This window comes from Lutzomyia longipalpis, chromosome 1 (genome assembly GCF_024334085.1).
Source record: "Lutzomyia longipalpis isolate SR_M1_2022 chromosome 1, ASM2433408v1".
NCBI lineage: Eukaryota > Metazoa > Arthropoda > Insecta > Diptera > Psychodidae > Lutzomyia > Lutzomyia longipalpis.
Genome location: NC_074707.1, coordinates 5,968,625 through 5,988,475, shown reverse-complemented (window position 1 = coordinate 5,988,475; position 19,851 = coordinate 5,968,625). Strand labels below are relative to the sequence as shown.

Genomic DNA, 19,851 nt, shown 5'->3' with positions numbered 1-19,851 from the left:
CCATTATGGTTAGGGATTTCGTATAATGCGTATAATGCCATCAATTTCGGAGGGTGAATTTGGTGGGATTTATGTATTTTACTTGGGAAAAAGTCCTCCTTTGCAAAATTATCGGGACTGTGAATTTAATTTTCATTTAACTTGATTCTCAAAGCTCCCGCCATTTACAATTAGACTTTTGAGCTTTAATTTCCTCGTCATTAGGTATACTAATGGATTCCCAATAATTCTTTATTATTTTATGGAAATTTAAGGTAAGGTACTTCATTGAAAAGGTAAGAAAAAGCTTACTTCCGTTGATTTTTTTTAAAATCAACTTTATTCGTGGAATATAAATTGAATTTTCCGAATTTCCTTAAAGGCATTGATGTGCAGGGCAATAATTCAATTAATAGTATAAAATTTTTTTTCTAATGCAATGTGCAAAATGTATTTTCCGATTGAAAGTGTCACAAGGAGAGAGCATCCAACGAGCGTGTTCTTCCCGTTAAATTTAAGCTTTCGCGATTTGTACATAGCATTGTGGTACATAGCAAAATGCTCGCTCAGTGAAACTTCCACAATGTGTGTGCGTGGTGATTGAAGAATATGCTGGAGTTGTAAACGGTACGAACAGCAGAGTCAGTATCTTTCGCGACATTATCCAGAGCAGACCGGCCACAGAGAGAGAGCGTCTCTCGCATGGCATCCCGACGAGCATTTCAGAACGTATTCCACAGGAATTTACCACGAATTAATCTTCAACTACGAGGCTGTGAAAGTACTGACAAAAGTGTGTGACAAAAAAAATATTTTACTGAATTTTGTGAATCAAATGGTTTCTCTGCAAAAAAAGTAAAAAAAATGGTTTCCCTAAAGAACAATGCAGTTCAAAGTGATTAAATAAAAAATGCGTTTCATAGTAAAAGGATAAAAGCTTCATACAGAGATTTCTAAGTTTGTGAATGGATTATATATTTTTGGTGCATAATAAAAAAAATAATAGTTCGTATTGTGTGATAAAAAAATTCAAATTAACCTACCTATTGATTTCACATCAATTGAATCGTATTCAATAATTTATTCAAACTAAAAATTAATTAATGCAAAAATGTTCATTTTATGACATTCCTCTTTTAATTGTTTTTAAAAATTCAAATTCTCTGCACCGAGCTTTCTGAGAATTGAATTTATTTTTTGTACAAATTTATAAAAGGATTGTGCAATGAAAGGCTTTTTTTTACACAGAATTATTTCAATTAAAAAGAAAATTAAAATCCTAGAATAAAATAATTTTTTTTTCCTTGAACATAATTCACAACACAGAACTTACAGCATTATACTCGTAAAAGGATTAGGTTTTTAAATGAACTATAAAATATGAATATGAACCCTATTTCAATGAGAATGTTCTAAATGGACCTTCTAATACTTTGTGAATAATTTTATTAGAAAGTGAATTTTGCGAAAAAAAAATCTAAAGTTTTTTTTCTTTTTTAAAATCATTCATTTTATTTTTCTCTATTCATTAGAATAGAATGCAAAAAAAACTTAGTTTATTCCGGCTCTCATTAATAATAAGGGACGGTCACTTTATATTGGAAACTCTACAGGAACAAAATGGCCAAAATGTGAGAATTTCAAATAATTTTTTTGAGCAAAAAAATTTATTCTCTAAATCGAAAGTACTGAATTAATTTTTTTATCAGTATTTGGCCATTTAACAAGAGTGCAAGCCAATTTCGAATTTTTGGCTTGAAAATCGCTCTTGAGAGTCCCCGATTTTCCAAAATAAGGTGATCATGCCTTAGTTCAAAATTCTGCATGAAAAATCTTTGAAATTAATTTTATCTCAAAAAGCTCCTCTCATTTTAATTACCAAAGTTTATTCTTTTTGTAAAATATGTCAGTTTGCGTTTATTAGTGGCAAAAACAAACTTCTTGGCTGCTCAATAATTATAAACAGATAAACTTCTTAACCAAGATTGAACATAAATAAAGCTGAAAAACATGATGAAGACGTACTGTAGAGTTTCTCACGGAAAATTTCTTAATAAACTATTTTTTTTTTGATCATAACTGTAAAAAAAATGTACAACACTTTGCAATATCCCATAAAGTAAAGTTCTTAAGTATAGTATGCGGTATTCATGTTTTTCAAATTGAAGCTTTTAATCTGAATGGAACTTTTAAAATACCCGAGCAAAAGCTTATTGCATTTTAATTAAAATTGTAAGTTTATAAGGTCTTCAAATTATCTATATAGATGGAAAAATATCCGCTTCTATTGAATTTGCGCGCGAAATAATTTGTACAAAAAGACAAAAGAAATTTGTTAGTTTGCTAGCAAAATGGTCAAATTAAATAATTCGCCTCAGTGAAATTTCTCATAAATTTAGAACCACAAATAAGTTTAAAGACAATTAAGACATTCGCTATATAATATTTAATGTACATAGGCAATGTATACATAAATGAGCTCTGCAGAATCACGATAAGGTATCATTTCCTTTAAATATAACTCTTCGAAAATTTGAATATATAAAATTTTGCCACATTATATAAAAGTGAATGGGGGTGGGTGGGGATACTTAATGTTGAGTTTATGCGTTTTATGATTTACTTAGGGAACAAGCATGAAATTTTTTGTATAAATTATCGGTAAAAGCTTCGCACCCCTCGAGCAGAGAGATGGGATCTTGAAACGCTAAAAATCAATTAATGCCTTTTTTTGTGAAATATCATTTTCATTAATTATTGTTCATTTGAAACCATACTGCAGGAAAAGCCACATAAATATTAGATTTAGATTCTATTTATGTGAACTTGAGTTATGGCTTTGCTATTTCATATTGAAGCATATCAAAGTGTTGGTCGGATAATAAAATCAAGCGTTCTTACGCTACCTATATGCGATGCTTTGAACTTTTAATTCAAGTTCAAGTGCTTGATTGTATGCCTTGCAAAATAAATTATTGAATTTTCTTTTTTTTCTGATTCAACATAAATTCAATTGAAAATTCATTGAAAATATTTCTAAAAGTCAATCATAACGTATCCATTTATAAGAGTTGGTGTTCCACAACGTGTAGAAGTTTGTTTATGCGTTGTAATACTATTTGTGTGCAAAATTAGTAGACAAATTTAATTTTTTTTTGTAAAATTCGGCAATTTGATGGATAAAAATGGTCATATCTTTGGTTCTATAAGACCTACAGAAATTTCTTGACTAGTTTTGGAAAGGTATTAAAAACAGGCTATAAATTGACATAAATTTCAATAATTTTCAAGGTCATCTCCAGAACACAAAATGGCGGCTTTTTGTTTTACTAAAACAGTTTTTGGCATTTTTTGTCTCGAAGAAGTGGTTCTAGAGGGTTCTGATGTTCTAGAAAGTTGTAGAGAATTACAAAACCTTTAATTTGATACTAAGATGAGCAAAATCGGTCAAGCAGTGCAGGAGATATGGCTGTTAGAACTTTTCAAATTCAAGAATTTTTCAAATGGCTATATCTTCTAAACGGCGACATAGATTTTCTTCATTTTCGGACTGGTGAAAGATATTGAGTCAGGCTACAACATATCAAAATTTAAAAGATTTGCCTAATGGGGATTCCGAGATATTTCCCCTTAAAGTTAGGCAATTTTTGTTTTTGAATTTAGCGCCTCTTGCGGATGTTTTTGAAACTTGAAATGTTCTAGACAGTTGTAGGGCTTCGCAATACCTTTCATTTGATACCAAGATGGTCAAAATCGGTCAAGCCATTCTCGAGATATATCGAAAAAACACTTTTTGCTTTAGGCCGCCATATTTGCTAAACCGCTTGACCGATTTTCAAGTATGAATTATCGATGAAAACGTCTCACTGAGCTCTACAACATACTAAAATTTCAGACCTCTATCTATAAGGGAAGTGGTTGACAGTAGTTCAAAATGGCGGATGGTGGCCATCTTGGATTTTGAAAATGCGAAAAAATGAAATTTTACACCCACATTTCTATAGAAAACTTCAAACCGGAAGTCTCTATCTGTTACCGTTCTCGAGCTATAAGGCAAAGTTTGGCGCACCGGCCGGCCGGCAGGCCGGCAGGCCGGATCAAAAATTTTCCACCACCATTTTTGGAATGTGGGATGTCTAAAACGTGCTCATACCAAGTTTGAGCCCGATCTGAGGTGGTCGGTTTTTCCGACGATTACAATACTTGGTGTTGGCCACGAAGTGGAACACCAACTAATAAATTGAATAAATTCAACTATAAAAGAAAATCATACACTGATATATCAATTGAATGCTTTTGTTGAATAAATATGCTCTCAATAGAGGAATAAAACAATAGAATCCTGAATAGGTTCCACGTACATATTCTGAAAAAACTTTTTTCCATGAGATATGTTTTATTTTGCATCTCGCTTATCCTTTTCTTGGAAATTTTGAAATAACCAAGCACTCGCATCGCATTTTTAATACAGTCAGGTATTGGTTAACGTCGCATGGGATATACTTTTTCCACCCATTAAAAATAATGAGTGGAAAGAGTATATCCCATGCGACGTTAATCAATACCTGACTGTATAAAGTTCTTGATGAACTAAAATAGAGGAAAAAGTTCCCAAATTCTTCTTCGTACTGCGAATAATATTTTACTCCTAAAAATAATCTTCTTTTATGCTCACTGAGTAATTGAAAATTGCCATTAAATTTCTCTTGAATATATTGGGTGAAAAAGGGCACATTTTCCGGGAAATTTTCTTCCACAAAATACAGCTTTTTATATTTTATTTATCCTCTAAAATTCTTATTAGAAATATTTGCACACATGTGTTTAATACTTATTTTAAAAAAAGAAGAACAAATTAACTGTTGAATACGAATTCTTCTATATGGAATGTTTAAATAAAGAAAATATAATATGCAAATTGTTAAGTATTTAGCGTGTTTTCTCATACAGTGTGTCTTTAGCGGTATACAGCAATATATAATATAAACTCAATTATCTTCCGTCAGTGTTATATTAACAAGTGTTATTTACTTAAGAAGTGTTTCAATTAAAATATACTCTTCCAAACCATCAACGACTTGTTTACATGATTTTTTAGTATAAAACTTAATCATGCCCCAGCACATGAGTGTGATGTAATGCGCGTATCGATTGAGACTTCATTCTGTGAGATATTGTACAACGATAGCAACGAGATGGATGAAAATATTTTGCATATACTTTTTAGTGAAAATATCCGCAATGGTAACATTACGGTGTCGCTTGCATTTAAGAATTTAACAACGGACGGACTTGGTGCTTATGAGAGTGACAATGAAACGGACTACTATCAGGATGTGAATCTCACTGATATCTTCGGACCAAAGCGGGATCCCCTGTACATTGTGGTGCCAATCACGGTAATATACCTGTTGATATTTATTAGTGGCCTCGTTGGCAACATTAGCACGTGCATTGTGATCTCGCGCAACAAGTCAATGCATACGGCCACAAATTATTACCTCTTCAGCCTTGCCATCTCCGACTTTCTCCTCCTGATTTCGGGGGTCCCGCAGGAAATGTACTACATTTGGTCCAAGTACCCCTATGTCTTTGGGGAGGCTTTCTGTGTTCTCCGTGGCTTAGCAGCTGAAACATCGGCCAATGCTACCGTCCTCACAATCACAGCATTCACTGTTGAACGCTACGTGGCCATTTGCCATCCCTTCCTGTCTCACACCATGTCCAAGCTATCGCGTGCCGTGCGTCTCATTGTCTTCATCTGGCTCCTCTCGCTGGCCCTTGCCATCCCGCAAGCCCTCCAATTTGGCATTGTTAATCACCTGGGCATCGATCAGTGTGGATTCAAGCGGATAATTATAAAACATTCATTTGAGCTCTCCACCTTCCTCTTCTTCTTCGCCCCGATGACCCTCATCACAGTGCTCTACCTACTCATTGGTCTTAAACTGCGAACATCGAACATGATGAAGGGAGACGGTGGGACACAGTGGAATAGACGAGCTCACATTAATTCGTGCAGACAGCAAAATCATTTGGGCACACGTCGTGTACTTAAAATGCTCGGTAAGTTTTGCTTCTTTTGTACTATCTATTTGTATTTTAATATGTGGAAAATGGGTCGTATTCAGCTACCAAGAAATCCTTGTTTCAAGTATTTCTTCTGAAATTTCATTGATTTCAAGGATCGTCATCGTTGATTACAACCCAATGTTTGGGAATTTTTAAAAGAAAAATTAAAAAAAAACTTCGAAAAGAAACGTTGGGCTTGACTTTTGCCTGCTTAGTAGCAGTATTAAAAATTATGAGATATCAGTATTAAAAATTATGGACGTTCTTGCGTTAGATAATTCATCTCTAAGAGGTCAACTTGCTATTTCCATCATATTGTACATTTTATGGATAATTTCCACACTCGCATTTAATACATATTACATAGGTAGGTATATAATAAATCCCCGTGAGAGTTTAATGTGGTATGCGGGTTAGCACTTAAAATCTTTCCCTTGATTGCTCTCATTTGCACTTTTTAATTTGTGTAAAAGTAGCTGTTAGTTTACATTAACTGATTGCAGGTAAAGTTTCCATCCTTCATCCTATTCAAAAGATACATTTATGTTTATGAGTTCAAAGAAGATTTAAGCAACATAATATGTAAAAGGAAAACAGTCTAATATTGCAGAAAGTAGAATCAACGTTGAACAGAATGTTAACAATTTATCCATGCTTTTTAATCTCAATAAGAATATTTACTCAGAAGAACTAAATCTCACATTTTTTTACTTTTCTTTTTAGAGATTAAATTTTAAAAAGAAAAATTGTGAATATTATTTTCGCATTTATTCATGAATTCAATTGATTTTCTAAAAATTTATTTATTTATTTGATAAAAGGAAAGTCGTCGTTGTTGATTGACTCAAAAGGTCTGAAAGTGGATATTTTCGTGGTTCAGTTGACCAAGCCATAATGGTAATGCAATTAATTTATTTCAATTATTTTGTACGTTTTTGATTTAATTATTTAACTGAAAATTCATTTATTTTTGTTAAATGAAAACAAATTTAAATTCAATGGCATTCAACAGTAATAAAGCAATTAAATATAATGTACGCAGGAAATAGAATTTAAAGAAGTAATCGTAATATTTTATATTGCTTGAAGGTAGGTATATCATTGTACAAACCTTTGAAAGAAGGTACGTTTAGAAGAACAAAGAAATTTTTTATAAAGTCTTTAAGAAATTCTTGGAATGAATCTCAATAAGTTATGTATTACATTTGAACAGGATATATAGCAAATATACATAGCTACATACATACTTTAAAGAAAGATATGACAATATTGTATAAGCGAAAATTAATTGCTTTTTTTCCAAGCAGCTCTTTTAGTGTAAGCGTGGCTTATGACTGTTGAATTTTCCTACATAGAAAATTTGATTAACCCCCGATGTTATTTCTTTGAGAGTACAAGGGTAATATATAAATGCGTTGTGGAACGTATAATTAATTAATCCCACCCACTGTTACTAGATTATAACATATAGGACAGATTTATTCACCAGCTGAGACTTTATTAAAACATTTTCATTATATATCAGTGCAACAATCGAATGGTTTATAGGGGGTATAGGCTTAATTAATATTTCTTTGATGCCAATTTCCTTCACAAATGCTCTATTGTTGGGTAATCAGCTTTGTAAATTGTAAATTTATGAATATTGTAATTTGCGCATGTTATGATCATGTACATATAATGAAAATGGTGAAATTATGATTTAAATATTTTTGTATAAAGAGCCTTTTCCACGAATTTCTTTTTGATAATTTCTATTCTGATGAAATTTAATTTATTTTAAATGAATGTCTTTTCAGTTTCCTAAATACTACTGCCTAAATGAGCCAGTAACTAATAAGTTTTTAAATTAAAATTATAAAGATAAAAGAAGTACTTACTAATAAAACATAAAAAAACATGAAAAGTTTTTAAAGGAATATTGATTTTATTTCGAACAAATAAAATCAATATTAAATGTCATCATTTTTTATTCTTAGTTATATGGTTGACATTAATATAAAATTTCATGTAAAATTTGAGTTATCCAATCCAAATTATCATAATACCAAATTTATTGCAGTGTCAAATGTATCTAAATCAGATTTATCAGATGACATGTAAAGATTCTTCCTTACATATTTTTCTATGTAGTATGTATGTATATTCACTGTGATATACACGATATGTGCTCACAGTTATTCATAATTTTTAAAATTCAGAATATATGATTTGAAAATCTTCCAATAAAACGTCATAGGTTCAACCAAATGAACGTAATAAATCGCAGTATTTCAGCACCATCATGTTAAAATGACAAAAAGGCAAAGAGATTTTTAAATACAATAAAACGTTATTAATTTGTTCCAATTTTCCTTTTCATTTGGGAAAGCATTATAATAAATTTTTAATGAGAAATCTATCAAAAGGTATAAAGCAGGTACCTATCATTTAATTTTAAACACAAATTGAGTTAATTTTTAATTATTTTTTTTATATTCAAAGTGTTCCCTTTTGCACAAAATTCACGCCACTAATTAATTATTTTTGATGATTTTTTATGTGTGGTGTCATTTAGATAGAAGTGTTCAAGAAATATTAATTAATGGGTTTTATTATATATTTTTAAATAATTTGTGCAACATATAAAAATAATTGGTGCAACACATAAAAAAATCATCAAAAGGTTACGTATAGTTAAATATATTCCACATTGTAGCTCTATGAATTGCATGCAAAAGCTAAACATAGCATAGGTCGCATCAATGGGTAAAGCTTTCTGTATAGAATGTGAGAAATATATCATTTTTACCGTTACAAAATCTCAACTTCTGCAGCATCTATATGAGATTTTATTATATTTTTATTATAAAAAAAATGTAACGATGGAAACATTTTATCATATAGGAACCTACATTTCCAACAATGTCATTTAATAATAACTTTCTGGGAAATAAAACGGTGGACAGAAATATATTTAAAAAAAAATACCATGAAAATAATAAGAACGAGACGGATGAAGAAACAAACAAGAAGGCAATCAAGACGAAAGTCATGAAAATCTTTAATTTTTCTCATTCTCGATACTTTGAGGTATGTATGGCATACACAATTCTAGCGAATTTCATTCAGAAACAAGCAAAGTGTGTGAGATAGGAAGCTTCAAAGAAGGGAGAAATGTACATAGAAGAGAATTTATTCCAAGAAAGTGAAAGAAAGTTATTTCGTTAAACATGAGAAAACCGGATATCGTGTTTAGGAAATAATCCATTTAACACAAAGTCAGGATTATCAGCAAATAAGTACCCCAGAGATCCGGAAGTGAAAAAAAGTCGAAGAAAATAAAATAGAACCTTGTTGAAAATTCAGTGGTAGTTGTAAGAGAAATCAGAGAATGCTCCTAAGAGGATTAAATGGATTTAAAAGGAAATCATTTTTAAAGCATACGAGCTTTCGCAAAATAAGCTCAATACGCTACAACATTTTGTAATATTTTAATGTTAAAAATAAGTCTATTGTAGTAATTAAATAAATGTTAATCAACTTTTAATTTCTGTAAATTATTTAATTAGCATTTAAATAAGTCCACAATAATCCCTTTAATTTAATTCCCCGTTTGTTTTTGAAATTATTAAAGTTGTCAGAAGTTCACACGCAGATGAAAGTTTTTCGGGGAAAAACTACAAGTTTGTACATAAACTTTCTGAATATGAAATTCCGCCACTCTTGTGGAATTTTCTAGACAAATATGTATATTCTGAGCGACGTGTAGAACAATCTGTGAAAGAAAGATTCAATTCACGCAGAGGGAATGTTGTTTGGAAGTTAAATGACAGGCTTTTCCCCCGGAGAGGCATCGATGTATCATCCTGCGTGAAGTTGGCATTTCGATTTTTTTGTTCTTCCTCAACCATCCCAAAAGTTTGTGGTACATAATAAGAAATACAACTTTTGGCTCGCTTGCTTGACACTAAGGAAGAGAGATTTATAAGTTGTATTTAAAAGGTAATATTTATTGACTTCTATTCGTATCCGGAAAATTGAATTATGCCTACATGTTTAACTGACTGAAACACAAGGGGGTGGTGTCTTTAAGACCTTTAATAGCTCTCATGGGGCTTTGCTCAACAACTCACCCGAATACAGGGCCCCCAAACATGTGGAGAGCATTTCCAATATATTTATTGCTCCAATATATTATTTTCGTATTGGAAAACCTCCGCAAAAGTTTTTTTTTTTGAGTAAAACCGCAAAAAGGTTATATTTTTACCGATGAAATATACGAATATATGACTTCTTTTCTTACCTTCCGCAGTGGCTGTTGTGGTGGCATTTTTTATATGCTGGGCACCATTTCATGCTCAGCGTCTTGTGGCCATTTATGGGACGGGACCCGAGCAATCGTTGGATCCTTTTATGCTTAAAATTTATGTGATAATGACGTACATTTCTGGAGTTCTATACTATTTATCAACCTGCATTAATCCCTTACTTTACAACATCATGAGCAACAAATTCCGTGAGGCATTTAAGGTAAGACCTCTTTTGTATAAACGCTCTCACCCACCCCCATATTGCCTGTAGGTTATATGTAGTATATGTAGTTTGTTTTCACAAGAAATATTAATAAGCTTTTTGGTATTTTAGGGAATATGTTAAGTTCCCACGTAATTAGTTTTAGAAATTTTGCCAGCTCATGCTCATACAACATAAATCAGCATATATATAATCACAATGCACGGTATAATATCACAATTAATAGCATTACAATTTAGAGCTTTGAATAACCTATCAGTGTATGCCATGAACAATCATCCTTCATATTCACTTAAAAGCTCCTTTCCATGGCGTTGCAATTGTGAAAGACAATTATTCATGATTAAATCTCCATTAAATTTTTGTAAACAATTGACGCATTTGATATCTATGTAGATATTTTATGCATGGCGAATATACCTTAATTCAATTTTAGTCTGTGTTATTCAGGAAACTTTGGCGAAAGTCTGCCGCTTTCGGCGGCAACGGCACCATACGAAGCGGGCCTACAGAATACTGTCGAGGAATCAGCGAAGACGTTTCGGAGCTCAAGAGTCTTCAGAATATTCCGGTAAGAAGATCTATATATAAATACTTTTTGCACTATATACAATCCCCAAATCATTCTAATCACCTGTATATAAATACATTTATGTATGGTAGACAAATATGGGAGTGACAAGCGAGACATCCAATGAATCCAAATTTCATGCTCAATTGCGTATTTATGAGCCTTTACAACAGGACCCGGCCACTTCTACATTATACTTACATACATACGTCTTATAATGCCTGACATGTTCTTTGTCATATTTTGGAAATATCAACTCAATCTCAATTTGTGTTCACATCTCATGAGAGGTGTGCCATAAACGAGTAGATTTTTCTTCTTTTATCCTAAAAAAAAAAAAGGAATCATGCGGATACTCAATTTATAATGTCCTAAAAATAGAGACAAAGGTACATAAAAGAAAACTAAAGCCAGGACTACAGAGAAAAATTTAAATCTTAACGACAGCACGTGCAGGAAGCTTTTTCCCTCAATTTCTTACTTCAATCACTTCTTCGTCGTTATAGACTTTTTCTCACACAGTTTTTATTCGTTTGGTCGTAGAAGAAAAATCATGACTCGAGGCACATTTTATTGAGGAAAAAGCTCAAAACGTGCTAAGTTTCGTCATGACTCATGGTCGGAATAATTGTGCGAGAGGCGGGGTAGTTCAACGAGGAAATTCCATTAAATGCTGGGAAAGAGCAAACAAAGTCTTAAGTGAAGATGCTTTGGAAATCACAGAATTTGTCTTTACAGATCTGTGTCAAAAATAACTTAAAGGACATTCTTAATATTAGGAAATATAATAGGTTAAATTACCTATTATAAGAAGCAATTAAGAATTGGCAAGTTCTTCTATAAATAGACAAAGTGTCCTTAATTCCTAAATAACATATTTCTTTTAAATCCTCTTGTATATTATTTTAATTACGGATCTGTAGATTTCTTAGAAAAGGAACTTCTTTTACAAATATTGAAATAATTGAATTTTAAATTATTCTAGATTAGAGAAGAGCAATCAGTTAGTTAATTTTCGATTTAATTCAATACAAGTATAATGAACAATACTATTCAATGATTTGTTTAATATTAACTGCAGACAAACACATGTATTTCACATTAGCAATGCATTCAATTCACGGATTGTCCTTTCAATGTTAACAAAAAGCTGCAAAAAAACATCTTCCATTTTACTACATAACGTACCTTAGTTAAAATGATGTATGTAGTATGTAAATATAAGATAAATTTCTCAGAATATTCCTGTATTTTCTATGAAACCAATAATATATTCTGGGAAACTTGCCATGATTCATTTGAATTTTCCAGATAGCTGTTTGTAGTAAATATGGGAAGATTGCACAAATACGACCCTACAAGGTTATCTGAAATATTTAATTATTTCTGTTCTTTACAAAGTTTATTAGGTAGTTATTTTTAGTTTTTGATTAGTTACTGATAGTGTCGTAGTCAGAGCGGATGTTAGGATATCTAATAAATACCCTCGATTAAGCCAGTTCAGATTTCCCTTTGGGGGCCTGAAATAATTATTTTAATTTAAAAAAAATAAAAAAAACGTTAAAAAAGAAATGTCAAGTACGTTAATAAATCAATTTTTATTATTTATATAAAAATGCTTTAGAAAGAGAAATTACAAAAGCTTGAATACGAAAGCTTTATTTGAGCCACCTCCCCTACATATGCGTCACTTCCTCTTGCAATAAAATAGAATAAATTGAATGGAAATGGGAATTTCTGCATTTTACACTTTGAAATGCAATGAAGAGACAGTCTTTTTATTTGATTTTTCTCTCCTGTATTTGCAGGGAACTCACTCAGAGACGAAAGTGTCTACTCTTCCTCTACTCAGAAGCAATCCATCGATTCGGTGACTATGTCCAGAGGCTATTCTGTAAATAGCCACAACAATGGAACGATGATTTTGTTGGGTGACGAAGTGTCTGATACATACTTACCCCCAATTTCCTTGGACATCCTGAGGAAGTCAAATGCGGAAGATTATTCGCCGTATCGGACGGTTAGTAAACCCCCGCAGACACTACCACTGTGTACCCACAGCTATCAGCAGAAGACTGTGATTAACTTCCATCCACGTACCAAGTCTCCAATGAATGGTCAATGCAGCGGTAACCACAGTGTATCCCAACAATTTGCCATTCGGGAAACTCCCCTGAATGACGATGATTTCGACAGGAGTGACGTGGTCTTTTTCGCAGCAGACAGAAAATCCGCATGGAGACCAAAAGATAAGTGCTACCCATGTGAAGCCACACTTCCGGCTGAAGACCTTCCGCCTGCATCGAATTGCAATCACATCTACTATTTCTACCATAAGAGCCCTAATGATGGGTTAGAATTGAGTGATGGTGCTAGTGATAGTCAGGAGAAGATAACTGAGGGAATGTTACGAGAAAGTGGAGACAATAAGGAGCTTCCTTCCGCCGAGGGATCTCCCAAGAAATTTGAAGTGCAACCATTGGAGACGGAACTCGATGCATACATGAAGCAAGTTAAGCTACGCGAGAAGAGATGAGAAATGGAGTTGAGTACCACAAGCAAGTGGTACTAAATTCCCCCATTAAAAAAATTGATGATGATGTAAAATTGATGTGATTATTGCACCCAGTAATTCAATTTTCAAAGACATTGTGATATTTTTTTTTCTAAGTGAGTTCCGACAGAGTTTAAAAGAAATGTTCATAAAAAGAGATCCCTATGCGAATTATGAGAAGAAATATTTTTAAAAGAAAAAAAAGCTGCCAGAATTTTATAAAATAGTATTTTTTACAGACCTTATAGTGCAGCCCTTTTGCTCATCATTTATGTATATAGCAATATACATGAATTGATCTTGTAATACTCAACAAAATAACTCATTATAGAAATCAAACATTGTTATGCATAATTTCTCATAATTTGCAAATTGATCTTAAACCAGTAAAAAGAAATAGTCAACAGTGTATGTATGTAGGAAAATAGTTTCATTTGTACACATAAGTTCTATAAAAGAATCAATATATAGTTGTGCTAAAAAAAGAGCATTTTTTTTCCATAATTGCAACATTTCTTGGATGCATAGCTTTATTCAGTCTTTTTATAGACCACATTATGGGATGTTCTAGCAGCTTAAAAAATCATGTCAGTACCCCCAGAGAAGCTTACAATAAACTACGCAAATGGGTTTTAGCGGAAATGATGTAGAAATTAGATAGCACACAGAAAAGCTCCGCAAATTTCCACACTTATAGTTTGTGTTAAAAGTATTTAATTAAAGTTGGAAATAACTTTTGTTGTCTACTTTGGACGAGTCAATAAAATACAATTTTAATTTCATTGCGTTCTTGGTAAAACTGCATCGTTAAAATTGAAACATAATTGTAGGTATAATTTACATTGTAGGTACATACTTTGAAGCCTTTTGATGCTAAATCAATCACGTACAGCATGTTCATTCATTTTCAATAATTGATGAAAAGCCACAAATTAAAAAAAAACATAGGTAATCGAATTTGTGTCTTAAAAATTATTGAAATATAATTAATTTTTGTAAAATTATCGAAATTATCGACTTCTGTTGGGAGCACTTTCAAATTGATTGCAACTCGGTGTTTTGTGAGTTTATTTTATTCCATTCAAATGAAAAAGTTTTCGGACATAAATAATCCTTATCATTTGCAATCTTTATTTATCGCATAGAATGAAAATGAATTCGCAGTAAAACTTAATGGTTTTTAATGCTGAAAACAGAGGTTGGGACAAATATTGGTGAATTTTTTTTAAAGTTAGAATTTGAACCATTTCAACGTAATGGAAAATTCTCAACGGTTAAAAAAGCAAAAGGCAATATGTAAAAAGCTCCTGTCAATATTATTCATTCCCCCCTCCCGACATTATTTTTCAATATTTCTGGTTATATTGCCCTAAAATATATAAGCTCTTCCAAGAATATTAAACGTAAGCAACATTATTCAAATTAAAAGAGAGGAATTTAATAAATTTTACTCACATTGGCATTTTGCATAAAGTAACACCACTATTCAACAATTTATCACTACACTCTGCAACAAGATTATTAATTTAAAAAGTTTCTTAAACAACACATGTACAACACATATATGTATGTAATAATTTTTGCTTCATTTTGACTTTAAGGTTGCATCTATGAAGAATCATTAGTACAAGTTTATGAAAAGAAAAACTCAATCTCGGTCAGGGTTTGCAATTTTCAGTGTAAATTAGATTTTTCCTTAATGTGCACATCATTCGCTTTTACTGGACCCTGGGATGATGATTTATTGCATCTGTCGTGTGTGTTAGTGGAGAAATACATATATCGGAAAATCCAATTACATTGGAGATAAAGGCGTGTCAAATACACGCACGATTGCCATAACATTTCGATGCGTTTTCCCAAAGATGTGCGAAATTTTATACACTTCTATAAGCTAAAAGAAACTTTCCCGAATTGTGGGAGAAAAGGCACTCAATGGGTCACATTTACGGCGAAGAAATAGCTAAAACGCGATATCTCATCAGTGAAACCTAAATTGTCGATAAAGCGAGTAAATAAAAATCAAGGGTCATAAAAAGCACGGGGATTAGCGTCTTCAAGTAGGGGAGATCACAGAGAATTTGATGATTTTCCCCCACCCACAGTGTGATGGAAAAGCTCCTGAAAGCTCATTTGGTGAAGAGGGAAAAAAATGATAAAGCGCACACAGTGTGGATTGAAACTTCCTCTTCAATTTCATTTAAATTATGGGTATTAAGTTGAGTTTGATATTCACTCACAGTGTAAGGAAAAAAGAAGACCGCCTAAGGGTAAGACGGAACAAAGAATACAAATTTGGAAAATGGCATAGAATTGGAGCTCATTTGGTTTGTGAAATTTAAGCTCTGCTATAGCCGGATGAACTCTGAATGGAAAAAAGGTCGTCACTCGCGGATATTTGTATTATCCTTTGCATTGAGCATCAGTAAATAAACAGCTACATAATAGTAGTGACACAAATGGAGATATTCTCTCCTGCAGAAGGCATTAAGGACGATGTCAAATGATGTGGACTCTATCATTTATCAAAGGGACCATCCCAATTCCCAACTGCGTGTCAGATTGATGTGATACACCATCACCGGAGTTTGTCAATTTCTTTTTCACATTGTGTCCCATATCCAACATCCACACCTTATCACTACGGGTGGGTGAATTCATCAACAGCCAGAGCAAATTTAATTGCATCCTACCCCTCAGAACAAATAGAAAGCCCCCGCGTGGCAAGTATGCCGCCCCTTCATTTCTTTTACTTGTATAATTATTTATATTGTGGGTTATTTTATTTGGGCACAAGACTAATCATCATTTCATTCATGCAATGCCTAGAGAAATGGCCCAGATTCCATTGCGGTGATAATGGATACACACACGCCGCTGGAATTGAGCAGAGAGCTGGGGAATTCCTTTTGTGTGTCCTATATCAATTGGAAATCTCAAATAAATAAATGCCATAATGGAAAAGCATCCAACCTCCTACACACGTGGATGTATACATATGCCAGGGAACAACGAAAGCTCCACGAAATTGAACATATTGACTCAATCCAGATGTCTCCTGAGAAGCCTTGCAGTATCATAGAAATTTTCTTTCAATGACCTCTAATGTACAGGAAGAATAAATTGATGAAAAAATATTAAAGTAATAAAAAAAAATATTTTGGCGCTACGTCCCATATAGGAACAGGGCCGGCCACCCTATATGATGTTGTTGTTCTCCTTGCGGAGAAGTAGTGGGCGGCCTTGCTAGATACTACCACGTGTGGGCCATTTTACGGATAGGAGTGTATCAATCTCCTGATCCAACCGATCAACGTGATCTAATTGCACGTTGGCGGATGGGGCGCGTTGCCGGGTTCTGTATTCGAACCGGCGACCTTTGGATGCGCACTCAAGCGCTCTATCCACTGCACCCCAGGCCCACACATTAAAGTAATAAAAAGGTAAATAAATAGAAAATAAATCGAGATTTGTTCTTTTCTGAAAAATTTGTCTTGTTCAATATTATTCCGGATTGATTGTTCATAAGAAAAAAATAATATATAAGTATGAGAATAAATTCGGATCATTATGGAGCAATCCAATATTTAAAATCACAACCAAATTTCCCATAAATGTTGATCATAAATACATATTTTGAGACTAAAGGATATTCGTAAAATTACACCAAAGCTTTGTTAAAGCTTTCGAGAGGGTAGGAAGGTTAATTGAGGGAAGTTTTGTTTATAAAAACTCTTCTCATATTTATGGATTTAACAAATTCTTAAATCGAGGTATTGAAGAATATTTTAATTTTGAAAATAAAATTCTCTATTTATTTTATTCTATTATGTTAGTCACGAAAATCATAAACTAAATTACCCCAATCCTCCCTTAAATGAAAATTTATTTAATCTATCGTTGTATTCTGAAACAAACCACATTATTTTTATGATTTTACTTCAAATTCTTTATAAATTAAATGCAATAAATTATTTCTAATGTGTTTCTGCTGTGATAATTTCCAAAAATAAGACGAGAAATTCTCGAAAAATAATTTAAAATATGTAATGTAATAAAAACTTATAGAAAAAACGTACAGAAAGGTTATTAGAATATAACCACTATACTATCATTCACAGGTAGGTATTTCAAACTTAATTTCTATGTAAACTCAAAGCTTGGAAAATTCGAAAAAGGAATCAATGTTTTCTTAATTATTCTTGGCTTCTTCTTCTGTGCCAATATGTACTTTGAAGACATGGTCCCCTTTAAGCGTCTCCAATCGTGCTGATTATCTGCACTTCTTGTGATTTATCAATAATTTAGCTTAAGAAACCTTTTTCAATATTAAGCAACGAAAGCAATAATTTCAGCAATATTCAGCCCTGACTCTTCCTCTATAATAAACATTTTCCAGCCATGAGGGAATTTATAAGGCATCCTTATCGCCCCTCTGTGTAAGTAGATATGAATAAATTCCACATATTTTTTTAAAACAACAACTCAAAGAATTGAAAACAAATCCCTATAAATATTTATACAATTTGTTTCTTTTCCACCCGCATTTGAAAGAGGAAATATAGGTGTACCGACCATATTACAGAAAACCACGTGAGAATATATCAGACGAAAACGTTTAAATATATTATAGGTAGGTACCTAATAAAGATATTTCTTGTGGAATTCTTGATTTCAGAAATTTTTTGAGTCTTACTGAAGTAAAAATACCTCAAAACTTTAATAATTTTCAAAAAAAGAAGACGATTAAAATACTTGGAGGAGTATCTATCTTCTTTTTTCCCTCTCTCTCTACAAAATGTAAATTCTTTTTAGGACTGTGTTGTTATTGACGCACCGAATGTGACACAAGGGTTGTGAAATTCAACAGAGAGGATGGAAAGAACAAAATCATGTTTTTATTAGAATTTTTTGCTCTTGCAGCTGAAAGAGGTAATTCTCATGCTGAAGGAAATATGTAGCATCGCATTTGCAAGAAAAGAAGCTTTAGTACAAATCTCAACAACTTCATTTTATGATAAAATATTTACTTTTCATTTTGAGAATGTCCGTTGAATCAATTGCAACTCTATACTATAATATTGTGTACGAGAAAATTCAGAATCTTATTGTTGGAAATTCTTGCCCTAGAACTAATCATTTTATAAAAAGAATAGACACAATTTCATGTAAAAACGAAGTTATCTACCTTTTTCTGACATGCAAGAGAAAATTTTTCTCTCTCTTTTTTGCTGAAACTCGAATAAAAAGCTTTTGCATAATCCCCAGAGAATTCTTGAAAAGATAGGTACATCCAAACTATCAAAATGGTCTATGTAACATTTTGTCTTTGTGATTTTTTTTTTAGATAAAAAGCGGATTTTCGCAGTAAACCATCTTACGGGAAATTTTCCAAGAACTATGTTTTTTTAATTAGAGCAGGAAAAAAATCTTTACGTGGATTCATTAAACTTAATAACGACAATTGCATAAAATTCAATGAAAAAGTTTCGACTGAAAGTATGATAGAGAGCGCTCAATGTATGTATGTTGATAATGTATAATTAAAAGATAATTTACAAGAAATTCGCATATATTTCGAATGCAATAAATGTGCCAAAAATAAGTATTGAACACCTAACGCTAATCCATTTGTTGTGCTTTCCTATACACTCTCCAAGCGTCTTCGTCTGTGATTTGAACAAACAAAACCCTCTGAATGATTTGCCAACGAACATAATTGATATGTTGATTTGCAGTCATCTGAAAATACACACAGTAGTGGTCGGTTGAATAATAAAAAAGGACGTGCACTCATCTGCAAAGTAATGGTTGTTGACAATAAATAAAAGATTCATGAGGTGTCAAATTCATTTGAAATTATTTGATTTTAATTTTATATATAATAATAACTTTAAATTCAATTTCATACAGAGCGGTATGTTTTTCTAGTTTCCAAAATAATTTCATCAATGAAATGTTTCTTTTCACAGGTACATCAATCACACATTTAATTCATTATATTATATAGTTTTATTTATTATTAAACGTGGTCTGTGTTTTATATAAAACAACACATTCAAGTGGAGGCGCCGAGTTTTCGCTCCATTTCAGGCGAAAGCTTCCCTAGACACGAGCTTTCGTCATGCGTGCTGTTAAATTACTCTGCATGCTTATTGAT

At 32.4% G+C, this 19,851-nt stretch overlaps 1 protein-coding gene across 4 annotated transcripts; it reads left to right on the top strand.

Annotated features, from left to right (window-relative positions):
- The first annotated feature begins 644 nt into the window (after window positions 1-644).
- On the top strand, window positions 645-14,173 carry LOC129786657 (pyrokinin-1 receptor). Of its 4 annotated transcripts, none has more exons than XM_055821803.1 (5): window positions 645-984; window positions 4,906-6,045; window positions 10,346-10,563; window positions 11,017-11,137; window positions 12,946-14,173. In XM_055821803.1, exons 2-5 carry the CDS (start codon window positions 5,118-5,120, stop codon window positions 13,671-13,673), a joined length of 1,995 nt encoding a protein of 664 aa, XP_055677778.1. In that variant the 5' UTR covers window positions 645-984; window positions 4,906-5,117; the 3' UTR covers window positions 13,674-14,173. The 4 variants fall into 4 exon arrangements, with proteins under 4 accessions (XP_055677778.1, XP_055677781.1, XP_055677780.1 ...); XM_055821806.1 differs by having other exon boundaries at window positions 651-936; window positions 4,930-6,045; window positions 12,946-14,167; XM_055821805.1 differs by having other exon boundaries at window positions 824-834; window positions 4,930-6,045; window positions 12,946-14,167.
- The last annotated feature ends 5,678 nt before the right edge of the window (window positions 14,174-19,851 follow it).